We start from the raw sequence: 22,697 nt of genomic DNA on the forward strand, positions 1-22,697 counted from the left end.
AGAAGACTGGATTTATAAAGAAGTATCTATTCGGCTGAGAGTTCCGATGTTTTTAAGCTGGTCTGTCAGCGTCATGCTGTTGATTTTGACCTTTGGGTAACATTGCAATTCCATTTTTTAAAGAGTTGGCCAGGAAAATACAAAGCTGTCCGATGGTGCGAAGCAGCAGCAGCAACTGGCTAAAAAATAGTCAGTCACATCCCTCTCATTTTACAACCAATTGGATGTTGGGTTGGAATGTTGATAAGGGGTTGGGGGAAAGTTGGTGGAGTGGTGGGGTAAGGTTGGAGGGGCGGTGGGGTAAGATTGGAGGGACGGTAGGGTAAGGTTGGAGGGACGGTAGGGTAAGGTTGGAGGGACAGTAGGGTAAGGTTGGAGGGGCGGTGGGGTAAGGTTGGAGGGACGGTGGGGTAAGGTTGGAGGGACGGTGGGGTAAGGTTGGAGGGATGGTGGGGTAAGGTTGGAGGGGCGGTGGGGTAAGGTTGGAGGGACGGTAGGGTAAGGTTGGAGGGACGGTGGGGTAAGGTTGGAGGGACGGTGGGGTAAGGTTGGAGGGGCGGTGGGGTAAGGTTGGAGGGACGGTAGGGTAAGGTTGGAGGGGCGGTAGGGTAAGGTTGGAGGGACGGTAGGGTAAGGTTGGAGGGGCAGTGGGGTAAGGTTGGAGGGACAGTAGGGTAAGGTTGGAGGGACGGTAGGGTAAGGTTGGAGGGGCAGTGGGGTAAGGTTGGAGGGATGGTAGGGTAAGGTTGGAGGGACGGTAGGGTAAGGTTGGAGGGGCGGTGGGGTAAGGTTGGAGGGACGGTAGGGTAAGGTTGGAGGGACGGTGGGGTAAGGTTGGAGGGGCGGTGGGGTAAGGTTGGAGGGGCGGTGGGGTAAGGTTGGAGGGGCGGTGGGGTAAGGTTGGAGGGGCGGTGGGGTAAGGTTGGAGGGACGGTGGGGTAAGGTTGGAGGGGCGGTGGGGTAAGGTTGGAGGGGCGGTAGGGTAAGGTTGGAGGGGCGGTGGGGTAAGGTTGGAGGGGCGGTGGGGTAAGGTTGGAGGGGCGGTGGGGTAAGGTTGGAGGGAAGGTGGGGTAAGGTTGGAGGGGCGGTGGGGTAAGGTTGGAGGGGTGGTGGGGTAAGGTTGGAGGGGCGGTAGGGTAAGGTTGGAGGGACGGTGGGGTAAGGTTGGAGGGGCGGTGGGGTAAGGTTGGAGGGGCGGTAGGGTAAGGTTGGAGGGACGGTTAAAAGAGAGGTTTGGGGAAATTGAGGAAAGATTAGGTGGGGAAGTTAGGGGGGGGGCGTTAGTGGGAGATTAGCTACAGAGTTGAATAATATTGCAAACATTGTGATTTGTTTGTAGCCATTTTCCTAACATCAGTTAAATGCTTTGTGATTGATTATCCTTAGGGAATCAGCATTGATCCTCCAATTTCACCATTGTTACAATCAAGCTGCCTGACGTAATGAAATAAAGACAAAACCTACATTTACTCAGCCCCGTTCACAACATCTCGAATCACTTAACAGCCAGGTAAGCACTTTCGGGTTGTAGTCACTGCTCTGACATAAGTAATGTGATCAAATGGCAGAGCAGGCTTGAGACTCCTGCCCCTAATACATATGTTTAAATGTCATTCTGGAGAGATGAGATACGCTGGGCTGGATGGCTTTTGTCACCCATAATTATTTTGTGAACAGAGGTTGGAATCATGGCTGGAATTTTGCTTATTTTGTTGTTAATGGAAGTTTACAGTGAGTGGGCTTTGTGGGGTGAAACTGTCAGGACAGGGGGTGTAATGAGCTCACAGGAAATCTATCATCTGTTTTACACTGCACTCTTGAGAATCTTTTCCATTGACTTTATTCTTGTCCTTTTGTCCACCTACCTATTCTCCCACCCTATTTTGTGCTTTATTAAGTTATAAAGTTGTGATAAAGTTGTGTAGCACAGTGGATAATGTTGTGCAAAGCAGCAAACGGCAGTGTTTTCAGACTTGCTGTCCACAAAACAGATACAATTATGAACTATTCAATCTTTGTTACCTGTGGCTTCTTCAAAATTCTGCTGCACAGAGACACCAAAGGGCCCAGAAACAGGAGAAACACCGGGGCCCATGATTCCCTGGCCCTGCATGGATGTCCAGGATGTTTAGACCATCCCTCCACTGGAGCAAGCTGAGAGGGAGTGATTGGAGGCAGCAGTGCTGGTGAGAGATTAATTGAATTGTTTATTTATTTAATTAGTCAGCTAGTGTGTGTTTTTTTTAGCCTTTACTTTTGCAGTAGTATTTTAAGTTTAAAGTGAAAACTGGAAGTGGGCTGCTAAGGAGTCTGGGAAGGGTTTTTTAAGCGCGCGAAGTATAAAAGGTAGGCTGCAGTATACAGCGGGCAGCATCGGGAGCGGGCAGTGGAGTGAGTGGGAAGCAGAGTGTGAGCTATAAGGCTTTGGCTCACAGGGCTTGTGTGGGAAGCAGAGTGTGAGCTATAAGGCTTTGGCTCACAGGGCTTGTGTGGGAAGCAGAGTGTGAGCTATAAGGCTTTGGCTCACAGGGCTTGTGTGGGAAGCAGAGTGTGAGCTATAAGGCTTTGGCTCACAGGGCTTGTGTGGGAAGCAGAGTGTGAGCTATAAGGCTTTGGCTCACAGGGCTTGTGTGGGAAGCAGAGTGTGAGCTATAAGGCTTTGGCTCACAGGGCTTGTGTGGGAAGCAGAGTGTGAGCTATAAGGCTTTGGCTCACAGGGCTTGTGTGGGAAGCAGAGTGTGAGCTATAAGGCTTTGGCTCACAGGGCTTAGGCAGAAAGGGCGAGCAGGGGTGAGTTTAATTCATTTTTGCTGTTTCTACCTGGTACTGGCAAGGTATCTAGAGGGGATGGGTGTGCAGGCAGTGCTATGTTCCTCTTGCACTATGTTTGAGGTGAGGAACGATGACAGTGTCCCTGCTGATTACACCTGTGGGAAGTGCACCCATCTGCAGCTCCTCCAAAACCGTGTTAGGGAACTGGAGCTGGAGTTGGATGAACGTAGGATCATTAGGGACACAGAGGTGGCCATAGACAGAAGCTTTAGGAATACAGTTACTCCGAGGAATGAAAACAGATGGGTGACGGTGAGAGGAGCTGGGAGGAAGCAGTCCGTGCAGGGATCCCCGGTGGTCGTTCCCCTTAGCAACAAGTATTCCGCTTTGGATACGGTTGAGGGGGATGACATACCAGTGGTGAAGCCGCAGTGAGAGGATCTCCAGCACTGTGTCCGTCTCTGTGGCTCGGGAGCGTAAGGGGCAGAGCGGGAGGGCAATAGTTATTGGGGACTCATTAGTTAGAGGGATAGATAGGAGGTTCTGTGGCAGCAAAAGAGACTCACGGATGGTATGTTGCCTACCGGATGCCAAGGTCCGTGACGTCTCAGACTGTGTTTTCCGGATTCTGAAGGGGGAGGGGAAACAGTCACAAGTCGTGGTACACATTGGTACCAATGACATAGGTAAGAGAAGGGATGGGGATTTAAAGCAGGAATTTCTGGAGCTGGGCTGGAAGCTGAGAGCTTCTCTGGTACGTTGCCGGTGCCACGTGATAGCGAGTTGAGGAACAGGGAGAGAGTGCAGTTAAACATGTGGTTGCAGGGATGGTGTAGGAGGGAGGGTTGCAGATACGTGGATAATTGGAACACATTCTGGGGAAGGTGGGACCTGTACAACAGGACGGGTGCACCTGAACCAGAGGGGCACCAATATCCTGGGAGGGAAATTTGTTACGGCTCTTCAGGGGGGTTTAAACTAATTTGTCAGGGGAGTGGGAAAAGGAGTTGTAGTCCAGAAGTCAGTGAGGGTGGTGAGGTATTGGGGAAGGTATCAGGGTCAAGGGTGGGTACCGGTAGACAGGAAGGTGGGTTGAAGTGTGTCTACTTCAATGCAAGGAGCATCTGGAACAAGGTAGATGAACTTGGGGCGTGGATTGGTACTTGGGACTACGATGTTGTGTCCATTACGGAGACGTGGGTAGAACAAGGACAGGAATGGTTGTTGGACGTTCCGGGGTATAGATGTTTCACTAAGTGTAGGGAAGCTGGTAAAAGAGGTGGAGGAGTGGCATTGTTAATCAAGGATAGTTTAACGGCTGCGGAAAGGCACTTCGAGGGGGATCTGCACACTGAGGTAATATGGGCTGAGGTTAGAAATAGGAAAGGTGCGGTCACGTTGTTAGGAGTTTACTATAGGCCCCCAAATAGTAATAGAGATGTGGAGGAAGAAATTGCTAAGCAGATTATGGATATGTGTGGGGGTCACAGGGTAGTTGTCATGGGGGACGTTAACTTTCCAAATATTGATTGGAACCTTTGTAGGTCAAATAGTTCAGATGGGGCAGTTTTTGTGCAGTGTGTGCAGGAGGGTTTCCTGACACAATATGTGGATAGGCCGACAAGAGGTGAGGCCACATTGGATTTGGTACTGGGAAATGAACCGGGCCAAGTGTTAGATTTGGTTGTGGGAGAGCACTTTGGAGATAGTGACCACAATTCGGTGTCTTTTGTTATTGCAATGGAGAGGGATAGGGCCGTACGGCAGGGCAAGGTTTACAATTGGGGGAGAGGTAATTATGATGCGATTAGGCAAGAATTAGGGGGCATAAGTTGGGAACAGAAACTGTCAGAGAAAGGAACTAATGAAAAGTGGAACTTTTTCAAGGAACAAATACTGGATGTCCTTGATAAGTATGTCCCTGTCAGGCAGGGAGGAAATGGCCGAGTGAGGGAACCATGGTTCACGAAAGAGGTGGAATGTCTTGTGAAAAGGAAGAGGGAAGCTTATGTAGGGATGAGGAAACAAGGTTCAGATGGCTCAATTGAGGGTTACAAGTTAGCAAGGAATGAGCTGAAAAAGGGGCTTAGGAGAGCGAGGAGGGGACACGAGAAGTCCTTGGCGGGTCGGATCAAGGAAAACCCCAAGGCTTTTTACTCTTATGTGAGGAATAAAAGAATGACCAGGGTGAGGTTAGGGCCGGTCAAGGACAGTAGTGGGAACTTGTGTATGGAGTCAGTAGAGATAAGCGAGGTGATGAATGAATACTTTTCTTCAATGTTCACCAAGGAGAGGGGCCATGTTTTTGAGGAAGAGAAGGTGTTACAGGCTAATAGGCTGGAGGAAATAGATGTTCGGAGGGAGGATGTCCTGGCAGTTTTGAATAAACTGAAGGTCGATAAGTCCCCTGGGCCTGAGGAAATGTATCCTTGGATTCTTTGGGAGGCAAGGGATGAGATTGCAGAGCCTTTGGCTTTGATCTTTGGGTCCTCGCTGTCCACGGGGATGGTGCCAGAGGACTGGAGAATGGCGAATGTTGTTCCTCTGTTTAAGAAAGGGAATAGAAATGACCCTGGTAATTATAGACCGGTTAGTCTTACTTCGGTGGTTGGTAAATTAGAAACCCTAGTCATAGAAACCCTACAGTGCAGAAGGAGGCCATTCGGCCCATCGAGTCTGCACCGACCACAATCCCACCCAGGCCCTACCCCCACATATTTACTCACTAATCCCTCTAACCTACACATCCCAGGACTCTAAGGGGCAATTTTTAACCTGGCCAATCAACCTAACCCGCACATCTTTGGACTGTGGGAGGAAACCGGAGCACCCGGAGGAAACCCACGCAGACACGAGGAGAATGTGCAAACTCCACACAGACAGTGACCCAAGCCGGGAATCGAACCCGGGACCCTGGAGCTGTGAAGCAGCAGTGCTAACCACTGTGCTACCGTGCCGCCCAAATTGATGGAAAAGGTCCTTAGAGATGGGATTTACGACCATTTAGAAAGATGCGGATTAATCCGGGATAGTCAGCACGGATTCGTGAAGGGCAAGTCGTGCCTCACAAATTTGATTGAATTTTCTGAGGAGGTAACTAAGTGTGTTGATGAAGGTAGGGCAGTTGATGTCATATACATGGATTTTAGTAAGGCGTTTGATAAGGTCCCCCATGGTCAGCGTGTGATGAAAGTGAGGAGGTGTGGGATAGAGGGAAAGTTGGCCGATTGGATAGGTAACTGGCTGTCTGATCGAAGACAGAGGGTGGTGGTCGATGGAAAATTTTCGGATTGGAGGCAGGTTGCTAGCGGAGTGCCGCAGGGATCAGTGCTTGGTCCTCTGCTCTTTGTGGTTTTTATTAATGACTTAGAGGAGGGGGCTGAAGGGTGGATCAGTAAATTTGCTGATGACACCAAGATTGGTGGAGTAGTGGATGAGGTGGAGGGCTGTTGTAGGCTGCAAAGAGACATAGATAGGATGCAAAGCTGGGCTGAAAAATGGCAAATGGAGTTTAACCCTGATAAATGTGAGGTGATTCATTTTGGTAGGACTAATTTAAATGTGGATTACAGGGTCAAAGGTAGGGTTCTGAAGACTGTGGAGGAACAGAGAGATCTTGGGGTTCATATCCACAGATCTCTAAAGGTTGCCACTCAAGTGGATAGAGCTGTGAAGAAGGCCTATAGTGTGTTAGCTTTTATGTTGGAGTTTAAGAGCCGTGGGGTTATGCTGCAACTGTACAGGACCTTGGTGAGACCACATTTGGAATATTGTGTGCAGTTCTGGTCACCTCACTATAAGAAGGATGTGGAAGTGCTGGAAAGAGTGCAGAGGAGATTTACCAGGATGCTGCCTGGTTTGGAGGGTAGGTCTTATGAGGAAAGGTTGAGGGAGCTCGGGCTGTTCTCTCTGGAGCGGAGGAGGCTGAGGGGAGACTTAATAGAGGTTTATAAAATGATGAAGGGGATAGATAGAGTGAACGTTCAAAGACTATTTCCTCAGGTGGATGGAGCTATTACAAGGGGGCATAACTATAGGGTTCGTGGTGGGAGATACAGGAAGGATATCAGAGGTAGGTTCTTTACGCAGAGAGTGGTTGGGGTGTGGAATGGACTGCCTGCAGTGATAGTGGAGTCAGACACTTTCGGAACATTTAAGCGGTTATTGGATAGGCACATGGAGCACACCAGGATGATAGGGAATGGGATGCCTTGATCTTGGTTTCAGATAAAGCTCGGCACAACATCGTGGGCCGAAGGGCCTGTTCTGTGCTGTACTGTTCTATGTTCTATGTGTCCATCGGGATGTTCCTGTCCTTCGCCTCTTCTGCTTCCTGTTCTCTGTTTCCCACATACTCTGAACACCCTTCCCCCATCCAACTGGGCCCGTCCTCTCTCTGGCTTCCTACCAAACATATAAATACCTAGACTGATATGTGTAACTCAACATTTGTTGCTCTAAAAATATTATTAATGAAACACTCCATATATGCAGGAATTTCATGTCTTGCGCAATATGTGGTATTACCATCTAGATAGAGGGGAGGGCAGGTCAGTGATTATTAATCCATTTGAAATGGAGTCATTCATAGAATCATAGAATCCCTACAGTGCAGAAGGAGGCCATTCAGCCCATCGAATCTGCACCGACCACAATCCCACCCAGGCCTTATTCCCGTAACCCCACATATTTACTCTGCTAATCCCCTGACACGAGGGTTAATTTAGCATGGCCAATCAAACTGACCCGCACATATTTGGATAGTGGGAGGAAACTGAAGCACCTGTAGGAAACTCATGCAGACACAGGGAGAATGTGCAAACTCCACACAGACACTGACCCAACGACGGAATTGAACCCGGGTCCCTGGCGCTGTGAGGGAGTTGTGGTAACCACTGTGCCACTGCGCCGCCCAAATAAAAGGTTTGTGACGCATTGAATAGTCTACACAAAATCCAGATGTGAGGTGACAACAAGTCTAATAGTGGAGAGATATGGGAAAACCACTTTTTTCCTCCCATGTATGCTACATTTATCACAACCTCAAATTACTCATTTACTGACTCCCAAAAGGTAAATTTTCTGAAGGTAAACTATCTATTCTACAATTGAATACAAAACCATCTACCTACGCAGCCCTTCCTATAGATCGATCACTCACCACTGTTTCAGCAGCTACTGCTTCCATCGATATGTTTAGCCCCCCTGCCGCAAGTTGAAACAAAAAAGCTTGTCATAGAATCCAAAAAAAAACAACCATCTCATCTCTCAACACTCCTCTCTTCCAGTGAGAACATTCCCAATTTACAAAAAAACACCAATCAAGATGCAGGAAAATATGGTAAAAACAAAGGATTAATAATATTGGTCCGAACTGGTCTTGTATATCTTAAAATGGAACACCAGTAAAAACTGGGAAGTAAGAATACTGGTTCAAACTGTTTTTTTTCCCTATTTTGAAGAATCCAGTTATTAGGAGAATGTTCTTTTAGAACCTTGTTTTGTCCACTGTTTGTCCAACTCCTAAAGTCACAGCACTGCTCTGTAAAACTCTACACTGGAGCACAGGCCTATTTAAAGACTACCTCTTATCTTCAAACCAGCTAAGGTTTCCAATTCCTGCTGAGTACTGCCTGGCACACAGTAAATTAAAAGTTGGCATTGACAGGGGCATCCAGTGACGATACACCCAGGGTTAGAACATTAGAACATTGCATCCTAACCAAATAAGACAGCAACTTGAAAGTTTGTTTGGGTGATTATTGATAATATAAACTCCAAAACAAACTGAGTATTTTCAATTCTTGTGCAGACACCATAAAGCATTCTTAATTTCTAATTCATAATATCCTTTTTTTTCATCAACCCATTGGAATTTAACTAACTTTTTCATGTGCTGTGTTGTAATCAGTAAGGTTAGCATTTAAAATCCTTAATACAAGCAGAAAACATGATGCTTAATTGTTGCAATTATACATTTGTTTTATGCTTCTGACTGGCTTTCCAGCCTTCAGCTTTGATAGCCTTCAACTGTGTGGCTCAGATTTAGTGGTCAGTTGTGAAGCAAAGACCCTCACCACTCACCTCAAAGAAAACTGTACTGAGAAATCTTGCAAGGACTATGAACTGAACTTTAACTCTCTCAATGTGTAATTGATTGTCAGGTAGTTCGATGAAGATTTCCAGCATTGAGTTGCAGCATTGTCATCAGGCCATTCAGGCAGCCAATCTCAATAAGGAATTCTCAGAGACAGCCAACCAAGAAATGAAAAAGCACAAATAATCTTATCATTTCCTAAAAATTTTACAGGGAGCGAGGTTGAGACATACGCATGGAACGAAGGTAGAAGATGTGATGCGCGATATAACACACGAGAGGCGTGATGTACTCGGGAAATAAAGGCTTCTATTGCCAACAATAACGGAGCTACTATATACAATACACGATCCCAGGCTAAAGGGTCACCAGGCAGAGCAGTGACCTTTATACCTCTCCCAGGAGGCGGAGCCGACTGGGGTGTACCATAACAACTATATTAACAGGTAGAACAGCCCAACCCTAACCCCAACAGTAACATATATACAGACTCATAGTACTGGCCAGACCATGGCTCAGCACTACCTAGTGGGAACCAACAATGGTTCACCACAAGATGAAAACCATGAAAAGCTTTTTTTTGCTTAAAAAAAATCCAGTAATGAATTGTAATAAAGACATTTGCCAATACTCTGTAAATTTTCAGGACAGATCTGTTGCTGAGCTGCAGTTATTACTCACATCACCTTTAGAAACCTAATTACACCTGATTAAATAAGGCTTAACTTTTTATGGGGTTTTGAACAGTGATACAATGTTAAAATCACATTGCCATGTTCATTAGTAGCGGGAAAATGCAATACAATCTAATGAAAGGAGTGTTAAAACACAGTGTAATATTATATAGTGACTGCAGTCTTTTACCACCTAACGCACATTGCCTTTTATGTAAGGGTGTTATATGAAGTGATTTCCTGTGATCTATATAAAAGGCAGGAATATCAAGATCTTCACTCAACTTATTTGTCATTCTGACCCATGCTTATTGCTACCTCATACTATTTGAACACAATCTGAGTCAACTCATACCCTGAGTTTCCAACTTTTCCCTTACCAAGTCCAACCTTCTCAATGCAGTATACACACTTCCCACTTTTACATCAGGAACACAACACTTTTCATCTGTCTTATCTGAACTTCATTTACCACGAATCAGCCCAGGATATCAGAGTAATATATCTACATGTGCAAAATATTTCTTGAAGCAGGATTTGATTGAACAAATAATTAATCTGTACAAAGAACTTGTTTCAGATCGTCTAATTCATTGAGTAACTAAGAGCGCGACCCAATTTTAAGACATGAATAAATTTGACAATAGCATTAAAGTCAAAGAAAAATTAAATTACAGATCAGTGGCAAGAAATTGGGAGCAAATATTTGAAGACATTGAGATGTAAAACTGTGGAGAATTTCCACTGAAACATGCAAGGATCAGAAACAAAATATTTGCTGGTATTACGTTATATTATTGATGGATAGCAACCTTAGATTTGAATGCCAGTTTCAAACTGATTACAAGTGTCCACCGAGTTGTTTAAAGAATAGATGAAAACTAGAATAGTGAAGGCTGAGAAGCTTGACTATTATGTGTTTGTGAGCTTTTAGTCAAAGGAAATAATGGATTAACAGATGCTAAGGAAGCAAGGAAAATTTTCCTCCAATCCTTTGACATTTTCTTCAACTTCATTTCGTTGGAACCATAGAATCCTTACAGTGTAGAAAGATGCCATTCGGCCCATTGAGTCTCCAAAAGAGCATCTCATCCAGGCCCTCCCCTCCATTCTATCCCTGTAACTCTGCACATTTACTACGGCCAATCCACTTAACTGACACAACTTTGGACACTAAGGGGCAATTTAACATGGTCAATTTTCCGAACCCGCACATCTTTGGACTGAGGGAGGAAACCAGAGCATCTGGAGGAAATCCATGCAGACATGTGGAGAACATGCAAACTCCACAGACATTCACCCTTCTTTCTGAAAGGAGCTAAGACAGAATGGGTTATAATTTGATATCTTCTAGTGTCAATATTCTGGTACACCACCCAATTAGCCAAGCGACATTGGAGAGTGTGAACAACATTTGTAAGTTATCTGAGCATGAGGGATTTTACATTGATCCTGTGATTACTTGGTGTGTCCATTAGAAGATATTAATGTAAGTTCAGCACTCCCATGCTTCCAGCAGGAAACTCTTTTTGAAAGGAGGGTGGACAAGCTTCAATGTTATAGCCCAGATCTGACAGTACCTTAGAGTGGGATTCCTTGTCTCGAGCATGGGGATGCTGAATTAGCCCTAATGAACTGAAATTCCTTCAATGTTGCTGGGTCAAAATCCTGGAACTCCCTTCTGAACAGCACTTTAGGGGTTCTACAACATAAAATACAGTGATACAAGAAGGCAGCCTTCTCAAGGATGATTAGGAATGGGCAATAAATGTTGGCCTAGCTGGTGATGTCAATATCTGGTGAATGAATAAAAAAAAACTAGGAGCATGAAATGTCACCAACATTTCCCTAAACCTAATCTTGTTGCATTGAGATCAATTGTAATCCTGTTCTGCCACCTTAGTTGAGATTAGCTGACTTCAAGCAGACCAGTGACTGAACCTGTTCAATTGTTCAGTTGTTTTGTGTTTGATTATGCCAGTCTGTTTACTATTGATTCTCACTGTGCTTGATTGGATAAGTCTGGCTTTGGACTCAGAACAAAGTGAACAAACTGGAGATTGATGGAGGAGCAGACATTTTATATCACTGTGAATAAACTTCTATTACACAGAGACAAATTGATTTCACCAGCACACTTCAGGAATTCCGGGACCAGTGGGGACCACAGGGAATCACATTTTACTTTAACTAGATACATTTGCTTTTGACATTTTATTTTTGTTACAGTGCCCCAGCCAGGAACCATCACCCCTGTCATTTTTGATTAATTTAGTGATTATTGTTTGTTATTAAAAGAATGTGAACTGATGTGTCAACTCTGCATAGCTCTGAGATACGAAATGTACAACACCAGGACCTACCTGATGTTCATGGCTCAACATCAAATTGAATGAGCCACCAAGAATGTTGGGGAATAATCTTTGAAAAAAATGCCGAATACGTTATGAAATACCAACACTGCAAAATTATTCATTTTGCTTTTTTGAACATGAAAAGCAACTTACCAGAGGTCAAAAGGAATCCACCTCCTGATTTGTATAGTTTTGCACTTACAAATGGCACTGCACAAACTACTAGAAATCCTCCCACAAGACCAGCAGCCACACCTAGTATGATGAATGCTGTCCAGAAGCCTCGATACACTGTGTAATGGAAAGAATATTAAAGTTAATTAATCCAGCTGATTATTTAACTACATTCATTTCAGTTTCTGAATACAAGCTGATCTGCCTCTGAATTGTCCATGAACAAAAGTATGAGGAAAAATTTGTGTTTCATTTTCTTCTGTAATGTGCTTTGCATTCGCTATTTCTTTCCATTGCACCATCTCTGCCATTTTGTTCCTCTTTCTTTGCCTCGATGTTTCTCTCTGGTTTTCAAACATATTCTCTCACTGGGTGGAATCCTATGGAGATGATGGGAGTCTTTTTGGATGACTGGAGAGCCAGCGTCACTTCTTTTCGAAGAGGCCCACTGCATCTTGAGGCACTGAACAGACCAATGGGAGGCCTTCTCCAAAGACCCTAGTGGAGTATTCCTCACCGTCAAGAGTTGCTGGCCAATTAGAGGCTGGCAGTGCCTCTGTACTCAGCAGTGTCAGTGGCCAGGTTGTGACTGCTGCTGGTACTACATCCACCCGGAGGGCATGAGTGATGATGAGTAGGGGCTCATGGAAAGGGGAGGGGTCATGGGGGAGGAAGGTGGACTGGGGAGGTCGGTGGCAACGGCAGGGAGTTGACTTTTTGCACCCCCACCACCTCCTTCCTGATCCTAAGTCCCTCAATTAAGCACAAAGAACTTTTGAGTGAGGCATTCTCCAGCAACCTGCAAACAAACATGCCAGTGTTTGTGTGTTGTGCTTCCTGTATTTGACAAGCCCCCCACCTGTCCACTGCTGAGTTAATACCAGCAGTAGCAGCATGAGACCCTTAACTGAGCATTAATTACCCACTTAAGCGACACATTTGGCAGTGGGAGCGAAAGGCCATCAGTGGACCTTGCTGCCAAGGGCTTAATTGGGTTGAAGGTGGCAGGGAGATGTGGTAAGATCTGGAGGGAAGTCCAATGTTTCTCCAATGCCAGGGGATATTTCCAGTAATTTCTCAGTTGGAGATGACCAATTAACAGACCTACTGATGGCCATTTTATTACCATTCACTATGTATTACCACAGCAGAGGGTAGGGGACTCAATATGCAGGAAACACGACGAGTAAACCTTGGTGTGTTTGCTTGTAGGCTCTCAGGGGATGCCTCATTCAAAGGCTCTCAATGCCAGATTGAGGGTCTTGGCATCAGGAAGGACAGCTGTGGGCTGAAAGTCAAACCCCTGCCCTTGTTGCCAACCCCCTCTAACTCCCTCCCCTGTAACCCCCCTCTCTGTGATACCCTCTCTGTGAGCCCTTTCCCGCCATCACTCGCGAGGCTTGGGGCCCTCCTCCATCCAAAGCCTCTGGTGGATGTAATACCCGCAGCAACCAGTCTCCTTGCTGGCACTGCTGAGTACAGAAAGGCTGCCAGCCTCTGATTGGGTGGAAGCTCTTAATTGGCATTACATATGCTACCGGGGTCCTTGATCCGGGGGAAGGGCCGTTGCCGGTCTGCTTAATGCCTGAGTGGAGATGATACAGTGAGCCTTCTTGAAAAGAGGCATTGGGTTGGCGGGGGGGGGGTGCTCGCCAGCCCTCCAGTCATTGGATATCACCCCACAAACTCCACGATGCTGGGTTTGACTGCTGTCAGGTCAGGCCCAGCCATGTGGAGACATCCACGTGGCCTCCTCATGGCTTCCTGTGGTTGGCATCTTTCTTCACAGAGGCCAGCATTTTTAGGTTGACAGTGTTTCCTGCCCCAACATCTGAAGAGTCAATGGGGAATACATCTCCACTGGTACCAGCTTCCCCACAGCTATTGAATGCCCTGAGAAGAATTGATTGCATGGTGATGGGACCTCCATCCCTAATTCAGGAGGAAGTCCTAGCTCAGAGCGCTGCTGGTTAATCTGTTTGGTTGGTGGCTCTCTAGCAGGGTCAGAAGCTCTAGTGGACAGGCACGAGACTCCCAGATTCTGTGTCCCAGGAATCCAGAACTAAAAAATATGGGGATCTCATGGCTGGGAGGGGAAGTGAGGCCTTGGAGGTGGGCAGGGGGCAGGGAGGGGGGGAGGGGGCGATTGGTAGAGATCTAGAGGGTAGGAGGATGGAGACACTGCAGGAGCCAGACCCTGTTGGGTGGGGGGCACCCAAGATTAAAAGGAGACTTTTGATGGAGGCACCTCACACCCCCACCTCGGCCCCCACTCTTCCTGTCCGAGCTCTGAACAGGGTCCACACTGCCCCTAATCCATCAGTCTGATGATTGAGCAGGACACAGCTCTTAATTGTCATAAATGGGGCCACTGAAGGGCCTCAAAAGGGACAGGGACCAGCCAGCCAGCCAGCTCAGGCCTCATCCTGGACAGATCTGGTGGCTGGGAAGCTGGTGGGGGTGGTGGGGGGGGGTGAGGGGGGAAGGGGGGGGGGGGAACGCAAGAAGTTTATGGGAAATAAGTGATGGAGGTCCATAGACTTCATATCCAATAGAGGCTTACCCACCAGCAATGGCTGTTCGTACAACTCCAAGTCTGCTGCTGGGCGATGCACCCTTTCAGTCACCACAGCTTGCCTGCCTCACCCCAGAATGTCAAAACATTTCTTACACATTCTTCAAGGTGCTTCAAAATGGAGCTGCCTGCTCCTCGTCTTTCCAGACTCAACAATGGCCACCTCCACCGGTGGCACTGCCTCTTAATTGACCACTGCTGGTAAAATTACCACTCTGCTGCCCATATGCCAGAGCTTGGGACCCACATTGTGCCAGTAAAATTACAGCCTTTATCTTTCCCTTCTTTCAACATATCACTCACTTTCTGTTCTTCCTTTCAGTTCTCAAGGAGATCAGCAAGGTGGAGTTAAGATTACAATCAGATGAGCCATGGTCTTATTGAATGGCGGAGCAGGCTCGAAGGGCTGAATGGCTGGCCCTTGTTCCCATGTCCCTATTCAACTGTGATGCCTGGAGACAAAATAAAATCTCTAGAAATGTAGCTTCAATCCTGAAATTTTTGTTCTGGGAAAATTGAAAAGGTATGAGACTCTGGGAAGATATTTTCGAAGGCGGGTAGAATAGCAAGAGAGCTCAAACTTTGGCCGAAGAAATTCTACCTTTTTATGATGACATAAGAAGGAATAGAAACTGAATTAACAATTAAACATTTCAATGGGTGCAAGATAAGTGAAGAACAGAAGCAGAAAGTGGTGGCCATCAGAATACTGTAAGCAAATGCTTGGATGAATGGATCACAAAATATCCACTTAACCAACGGTAAGAAAGTTGAAATCTGTGAACAAATTCCCATTGGCCAATCAGTTGCTAGGAGAATAATGGAGACAGGGTCAAGTGGTCACCACAAACGAATCAGAGTGGCTGAAAGTGACATGGAGTTAGTGGGTCAATCAATTAGCAAAGACCATATACACAATATAGAAAAGATATATATCATAATATGCACTTGTTAAGGAGAATCATGTACTCTTATTTAAAGCTAATTATGTATCATAATTATGTTTCAAAACATACCAGCAGTGCTGTCATGTGAATATACAGGTCCCATTGCGATTGGAAAAGGAAAGAGATAGCCATGGACACAGTACTTGGACGGAGGCTGGTTTGCTGTATAATACAAAATATGAAGACATTAATCAAATTCTCCAAAACAATGTTGTTGATTTGTTACTATCGGATAGATATTACTAAATGTTTTATTCCTTTTTTTCTCAGCTTTGTTTGTCCAGATTGGTTTGGTTGGATCTTTGTTGTTAGGGTTCTTGCACTGGAATATTGTCTTACACATTTTTACAAAAGTCACTTCATTAGATTTAATTTGGGGTCACTCGCCATTTTAATGATTCCACTCTTGCAGCTTAACAATGGGAAGAGGGAAACTGTGAGCAGAGAAAACAAAGGATTCCCAAGGTCTGAAAGGAAGAGGATCAACTTTAAAAATCTGTTCTTGAAATCCTGGAAGAGATTATTTTGCAGAATATTTTCTTTAAATAATGCTTTTGGTTGCTGCGCAAACATAAACAAAACATGAAATATATGGATGTCTGCAAGGACCAAATCCAGTTTCACAAATTGATTTACTTGCTTGTTTCAGGCAATGGTTTACATTCCTTGAAAAGTAAAATACTATTTTGCAGTGGTGAAAGTCACTGTGAGCGAATAAGTCGCTTCAACTCTGGAAGACATATCAGACATTTTAGACTGAAAATAATAAACTGGTGTTTTTGATTGGGTGGCTGATGGTGTAATCAAAAAGGTGGGCATTTTGAGGAGAATTTGGAAAGTAGGCAAGGATGTCACAAAATGGAACCATCTTGGGAGCGGGTTCCAGAAATCTGGACCAAAATGGCTGAAGGCTCTGGAATAGGTAGTCAAGGCACGGAATAGTTAATGGAAACTCCAGAAGAGGGGAGGGTGAGAACTGAAATAAAGGGCTGGGAGAGGTTGCACAGGAAAGATATTGTGAGCCCACTTGGGGGAATTTAAACAAGGTCAACGTTTATAACTTAATTGGATAGAGGAAACGGGAACAGTCCAGATAGGCAAAGGCTGGGAGTTAGCTGAGCAGTAGTTTATCTTATCTGGATGATGTTGAGTTTTATATGGTGGTATCTGGGAAGGAAGTAAGGACAGCTTTGGAGACCGGAAGCCTGGATGAGCACTTAAGGGAAGGTAGGGTAAGTGAGAGATGAAGGCAGATGATGTTACAGAGGTAGAAATAAACCGTTTTGGCTTCATTTCATTTCCTTGGAAGCTCCTGTTTCTTTCCAGCTACAACCATGTTGATTGATCGTAGCCCACTGTGCAATCTGCTGCGAGATAAGGGAGCAGGGAGCAAGTCAAATCAATTATATCTATGCCATGAGCTTGATTGCTTTCCTTAAGGGGATAATATGAAATTCAAAGCCCATATTTTTGACACATCCCAGGTAAATATATTTGTGAAGCATTAAGTAGGAACATATTAGTCCATAAATCCCTCGACCCATTTCTTTTGAGTATTAGAGGTGGCTCCGTCAATAGTACTCCTGCCCGCTAATTCAGAAGGTCATGAGTTCAAGTCCCACTCCAGAAACATGAGCATAAATCCCGGCTGACGCTCCGATGTAGTACTGAGCGAGTGCTGTGCTAACACCGGCACAGTTTCAACTCGCGAAGGTAATTAACACCTCCTGAGATTGGTTACCTTACCCTGGTAATGTTTGGCAGCTTGAGAGGTCTCCGAGGGAAGAATGCCAGTCTGAGCTTGCATGGGATCCATTGTATGTAAAGGGAGCAACAGCTGGAACAGCCCTTATTATAGAGTGGATAGAGCTGTGAAGAAGGCCTATAGTGTGTTAGCTTTTATTAACAGGGGGTTGGAGTTTAAGAACCGTGGGGTTATGCTGCAACTGTACAGGATCTTGGTGAGACCACATTTGGAATATTGTGTGCAGTTCTGGTCACCTCACTATAAGAAGGATGTGGAAGCGCTGGAAAGAGTGCAGAGGAGATTTACCAGGATGCTGCCTGGTTTGGAGGGTAGGTCTTATGAGGAAAGGTTGAGGGAGCTAGGGCTGTTCTCTCTGGAGCGGAGGAAGTTGAGGGGAGATTTAATAGAGGTTTATAAAATGATGAAGAGGATAGATAGAGTGAACGTTCAAAGACTATTTCCTCGGGTGGATGAAGCTATTACAAGGGGGCATAACTATAGGGTTCAAGGTGGGAGATATAGGAAGGATGTCCGTGGTAGGTTCTTTACTCAGAGAGTGGTTGGGGTGTGGAATGGACTGCATGCAGTGATAATGGAGTCAGATACTTTAGGAACATTTAAGCGGTTATTGGATAGGCACATGGAGCACGCCAGGATGATAGGGAGTGGGATAGCTTGATCTTGGTTTCAGATAAAGCTCGGCACAACATCGTGGGTCGAAGGGCCTGTTCTGTGCTGTACTGTTCTATGTTCTATGTTCTATTATTGTGAGACAGTTGACAAAACATCTGCCCATGACCTCCCTAGCTGGAATTTAAAGGAACTGTCCAATTGGGTGGAATCCCAATGAAGTCTGGATATGGTTCATTTTCTGGCTCCCTGGACATAAGTGCAGCCTCCGGCCTCTCCAGCCCCTGGAATTTTGGGACCCAAATGTTTCCTCTGTCTCACACACTTTAAATGATGTCCAAATATTTTTCCTTTCAGTCTGCTTTGCTGGGAGAAACTCAATTATCCTCCAGGTTTCAGCCACACATTCACCTCTGGTCACAATATTGTTCAAGTCCAATAGCAGAGCATATGATTCAGTACTGAGGGGCTGCTGCACTGTCAGAGGGGCTGCTGCACTGTCAGAGGTGCTGTGTTTTGAGTGGAGCATTAAGCTGGAACCTCTCCTCCCCTCTTACAGCACTACTGGAGGAAATGAGGGATGTTCTCCCAGTATTCTGGCCAGCATTCATCCCTCAACCGCTGAAAGGTTACTGGCCTGAAAGATTAACTGTTTTTCTCCCCGTGGATGCTGCCTGACCTACTGAATACTTCCAGCATTCTCTGTTTTTATTTCAGATTCCCAGTATCACTAAGAGCAGATTATCTTGCCACTTAAGTCATTATCGCTTGTGGGAGCTTGCTGCAAATTGACTTCGACATTTCCATGCATTATCACAGTGACCACACTTCCAAACTTCGCAACTCTGAAGTGCTTTGGGGAATCCTGAAGAAAGGTCATGAATCACACGATATAAATCGGGCAGGATTTTCCCCTGTGGCGTGTTTATTGGTGGCAAAAGTAGATCTTCCAGTCCCGCCGGAGTGCCTTTCTGAACTGCTGCACTCTAAAGTTTTAAGTTTATTTATTGGTGTCACAAGTAGGCTTACATTAACCCTGCAATGAAGTTACTGTGAAAATCCCCTAATCTGTGTGGGTTTCCACCGGATGCTCTGGTTTTCTCCCACAGTCTGAAAGGCGTGCTGGTTAGGTGCATTGGCCATGCTAAATTCTCCCTCAGTGTACCCGAATAGGCACTGGAATGTAGTGACTAGGGGATTTTCACAGTACCTTTATTTTGCATAGCTCGCCTTTCCCACCACTGGAGAACCCCCATGGTGGGGGTCTCCTTCAATAGGATTGGAAGATGCCACCAGCGGGAAAGGTCGGAAAATCCCACCTGCAAGCTTCTTCTTCTTTTTGAGATTGTGATTAACTGTTTCTAGAAAATGGTTGAACAGGGACATCTACAGAGTGGTCCCTGCATTTCAGTTGAAAGCACATTTTGGGTGTGATACAGATATATTAGGTGCACATCAATGATTGAAGTTGACAGCGATATATTGGTGCTACTCACTGAACCAGAAATTCCAGATACTATCATGGGAAATGTCTTCAGTGAACCAACAGCGCCAAATGAAACCCTCATGGTGAAAGGTGATGGCTGATTCATCATGTTCTTCTGGTGCTTGCCTGCTCTGCATAACAACATAATACATTACAGATTACAAGTCGATAGTGGTTAGGTAAGAGATCCAGCTCATAGCAAAGATGCACGAGAAACTTGTGTTCTTGGCAGATTAGAATTAAACAATTTAATGTTTGTTTCTGTTCTGGATTTATCTAAACTAGGTGAGCTGGGGGAGTGGGGGGTTCACCTATTACAAGGAAGGAGAATTGTCCTTCTTCCCAGATGTCACGCTTTGCTCACAGCTTGTTGGTAAGGGATTGACGTTCCAAGCGATTGTGAGGCATTCCAGATAAAATGTTAAATATGAAACTATAAAACATTAAACATTCATTCCCTCCACCACCGATACAGCAGCATGTACCATCTCTAAGATGCACTGCAGGAACTCACCAAGTCTCTTCGACAGCACATTCCACACCTGCGACTTCTACAACCTGGAAAGATAAGGACGGCAGACACATGGAAACACCACCACCCGCTAGTTCCCACCAAATTACACACCTGACTTGGAAATACAGTGGAGCCCCGTTGTAACTCGATAGTTGGGGTCCATAAAATGTTATCGCGAATGTTATCGGGGTCACGCTAAATCGGGGTCGCGCTAAATCACTAAACCGGAAATAGTAAAAAAAAGGGTCCAATGAATCATCGCGTCATATCCGATTTTGTGCTAAATTTCGCGTTACAACGGGGCTCCACTGTATATCGCTGTTCCTTCACTGTCGCTGGGTCAAAATCCTGGAACTCCCTCCCTAACAGCACTGTGGATGTACTGCAGGGTGGCACGGTGGTTAGCACTGCTGCCTCACTGCGCCAGGGACCCAGGTTCGATTCCCGGCTTGGGTGGCTGTCTGTGCGGAATCTACATGTTCTCCCTGTGTCTGCATAGGTTTCCTCCGGGTGCTCCGGCTTCCTCCCACAGTCCAAATGATGTGCTGGTTAGGTGCATTGGCCATGCTGAATTCTCCCTCAGTGTACCCGAACAGGCGCTGGAGTGTGGTGACTAGGGGATTTTCACAGTAACTTCATTACAGTGTTAATGCAAGCCTTCTTGTGACAATAATAAATAAACTTAAAACTTTAGAGTGCAGCAGTTCAGAAAGGCAGCTCAGCACACCTTCTCAAGGGCAATTAGAGATGGAGAATAAATGCTGACCTAGCGAGTGACACCTGCATCCCTGCAAAGAATTTTAAAAAGACAATTAAAAATGTACAATATAATTGAAGATGTTAGGTCATATTTGTCAGCGGGGTGTTTAACTTCAATTTGGATCATGAGGCTAAAAGATATGGATCAAGATTCAGCTAATGTTTGCTCAGAGATATGTTTGATAGTAGAGCCATTGGCCGGGGTTTTACCGGTTTGCCTTGGTGGCGGAACAAGCCGATAAAATCGCGCGAGAGCCGAGAAATCAGGATGGCACCCAGTTTCTCGGCTCTCGCAATTTTACGCGAGCCAGATTTCCAGCGCGGTCAGCCTCTGGTCGAAAATGGGTGGGGCTACATGTTCACCGGAGTCCATTGAGGCCCCTCCCGGGGAGGCTGAAGGCAAGGTGGGTGCCGCTTCGGCAGTGCCAAACAGGCAGTGTCAGCCTGCCACCTTGGCACTGCAGGCCTGGCACCTCGATAATGCTCACTGGGTAGCTTTGCACTGCCCACCAGGCAGTGCTGGGGAGGGGCTTATGGGGCACTGGGCTTATAAAGAACAAAAAGAACAAAGAACAATACAGCACAGGAACAGGCCCTTCGGCCCTCCAAGCCCGTGCCGCTCCCTGGTCCAAACTAGACTATTCTTTTGTATCCCTCCATTCCCACTCCGTTCATATGGCTATCTAGATAAGTCTTAAACGTTCCCAGTGTGTCCGCCTCCACCACCTTGCCTGGCAGTGCATTCCAGGCCCCCACCACCCTCTGTGTAAAATATGTCCTTCTGATATCTGTGCTAAACCTCCCCCCCCTTCACCTTGAACCTATGACCCCTCATGAACGTCACCACCGACCTGGGGAAAAGCTTCCCACCGTTCACCCTATCTATGCCTTTCATAATAGGAGCTTATAGGAGCAGGGCTTATAGAGGGCAGGGTTTATATGTGTGGGGCCTGAAGGGGTGGTCCGATCGAGGGGGTGAGGGCTGCTCCGCACTCTGCCTGTGATCAAATTGGGGGGAGGGGAGCCATTGCCACTCTGCAGGCGATCGGTGGAGGAGAAAGGTAGAGGGCCCCACTGCCACCCTGCAGGTGATAAATGGGGGGGGGGGCGCTGACGCTCTGCCGGCAATCAGATCAGATCGGGGGGCGGCGGGGGTGGGGGGGGGCGGTGGCGGGACCCGCTCTGCATCAAGATCATTGCAGGGGCTGCATTTCGTGTTGTTGGTGAATCCTGTCCCTCAGAAACTCCTCCAGTAACTTACCCATCACTGATGTCAAGCTCACTGGCCTGTAATTGCCCGGCTTGTCTTTGCTACCCTTCTTAAACAATGGAACAACATGAGCCACCCTCCAGTCTCCCGGAATTTCGCCAGTGGAAAGGGATGAAGAAAATATCTCTCAAGGGCCTCTGTCAATTCTTCCCTAGCCACCCACAAGATCCGAGAATGCACTTGATCAGGCAAAATGGATTTATCCATCTTAATGCGCTTTAAGGCTGCAGATGCCTCCTCCCTATTAATATGCATGTGCCCCAAGACATCACCTCTTGTTTCCCTTATTTCTTTAGCACCCATGATGTTCTCTACAGTAGTCCATTAGAGCCAGTCAGTCAGTGCTATGTGCCGATATCCTTTCTGAAGAAATGGGAGGATTGATTGGCAGGAAATGGGATTAAAAATTCTATGAATGAGTTTTATATGGTGATTATTTGGTTCATGGTACACCCTGTGTCTTCTTACTAGCTATGATAAGGAATATCTCAAGGAAGTTCATTGTATTTTCTTTTGAGATATTTATGTACACATTCCCTTCTAAATGCCCAGCGAACACCTCCAGCAACACAGCTGGACACATAGTGGGTGGGATTTTACAGCCTTGCTTGGGCGCAACCGGAAATTCCCAGCTGAGGTCAATGGAGATTTCCATTGTTGGACCCTCGCCCGCTCCGATTCTGGGCGGGTGAGGTGGT

General features: G+C 46.2%; 1 protein-coding gene across 2 annotated transcripts in view; it reads right to left on the minus strand.

Moving 5' to 3' along the window:
* LOC144492824 (transmembrane protein 182-like) overlaps positions 1–22,697 on the minus strand; it is a 49,557-nt gene that overhangs the window by 13,384 nt on the left and 13,476 nt on the right. For both annotated transcript variants that reach the window (XM_078211317.1, XM_078211316.1), the window contains exons 2-4: positions 19,467–19,587; positions 15,663–15,755; positions 12,051–12,188 (exon numbers count right to left, since the gene is read on the minus strand). In XM_078211317.1, the coding sequence (XP_078067443.1) occupies positions 12,051–12,188; positions 15,663–15,755; positions 19,467–19,587 (352 nt within the window). The remainder of the gene's footprint in view (positions 1–12,050; positions 12,189–15,662; positions 15,756–19,466; positions 19,588–22,697) is intronic.

This window comes from Mustelus asterias, chromosome 4, assembly GCF_964213995.1.
Source record: "Mustelus asterias chromosome 4, sMusAst1.hap1.1, whole genome shotgun sequence".
Lineage (NCBI taxonomy): Eukaryota > Metazoa > Chordata > Chondrichthyes > Carcharhiniformes > Triakidae > Mustelus > Mustelus asterias.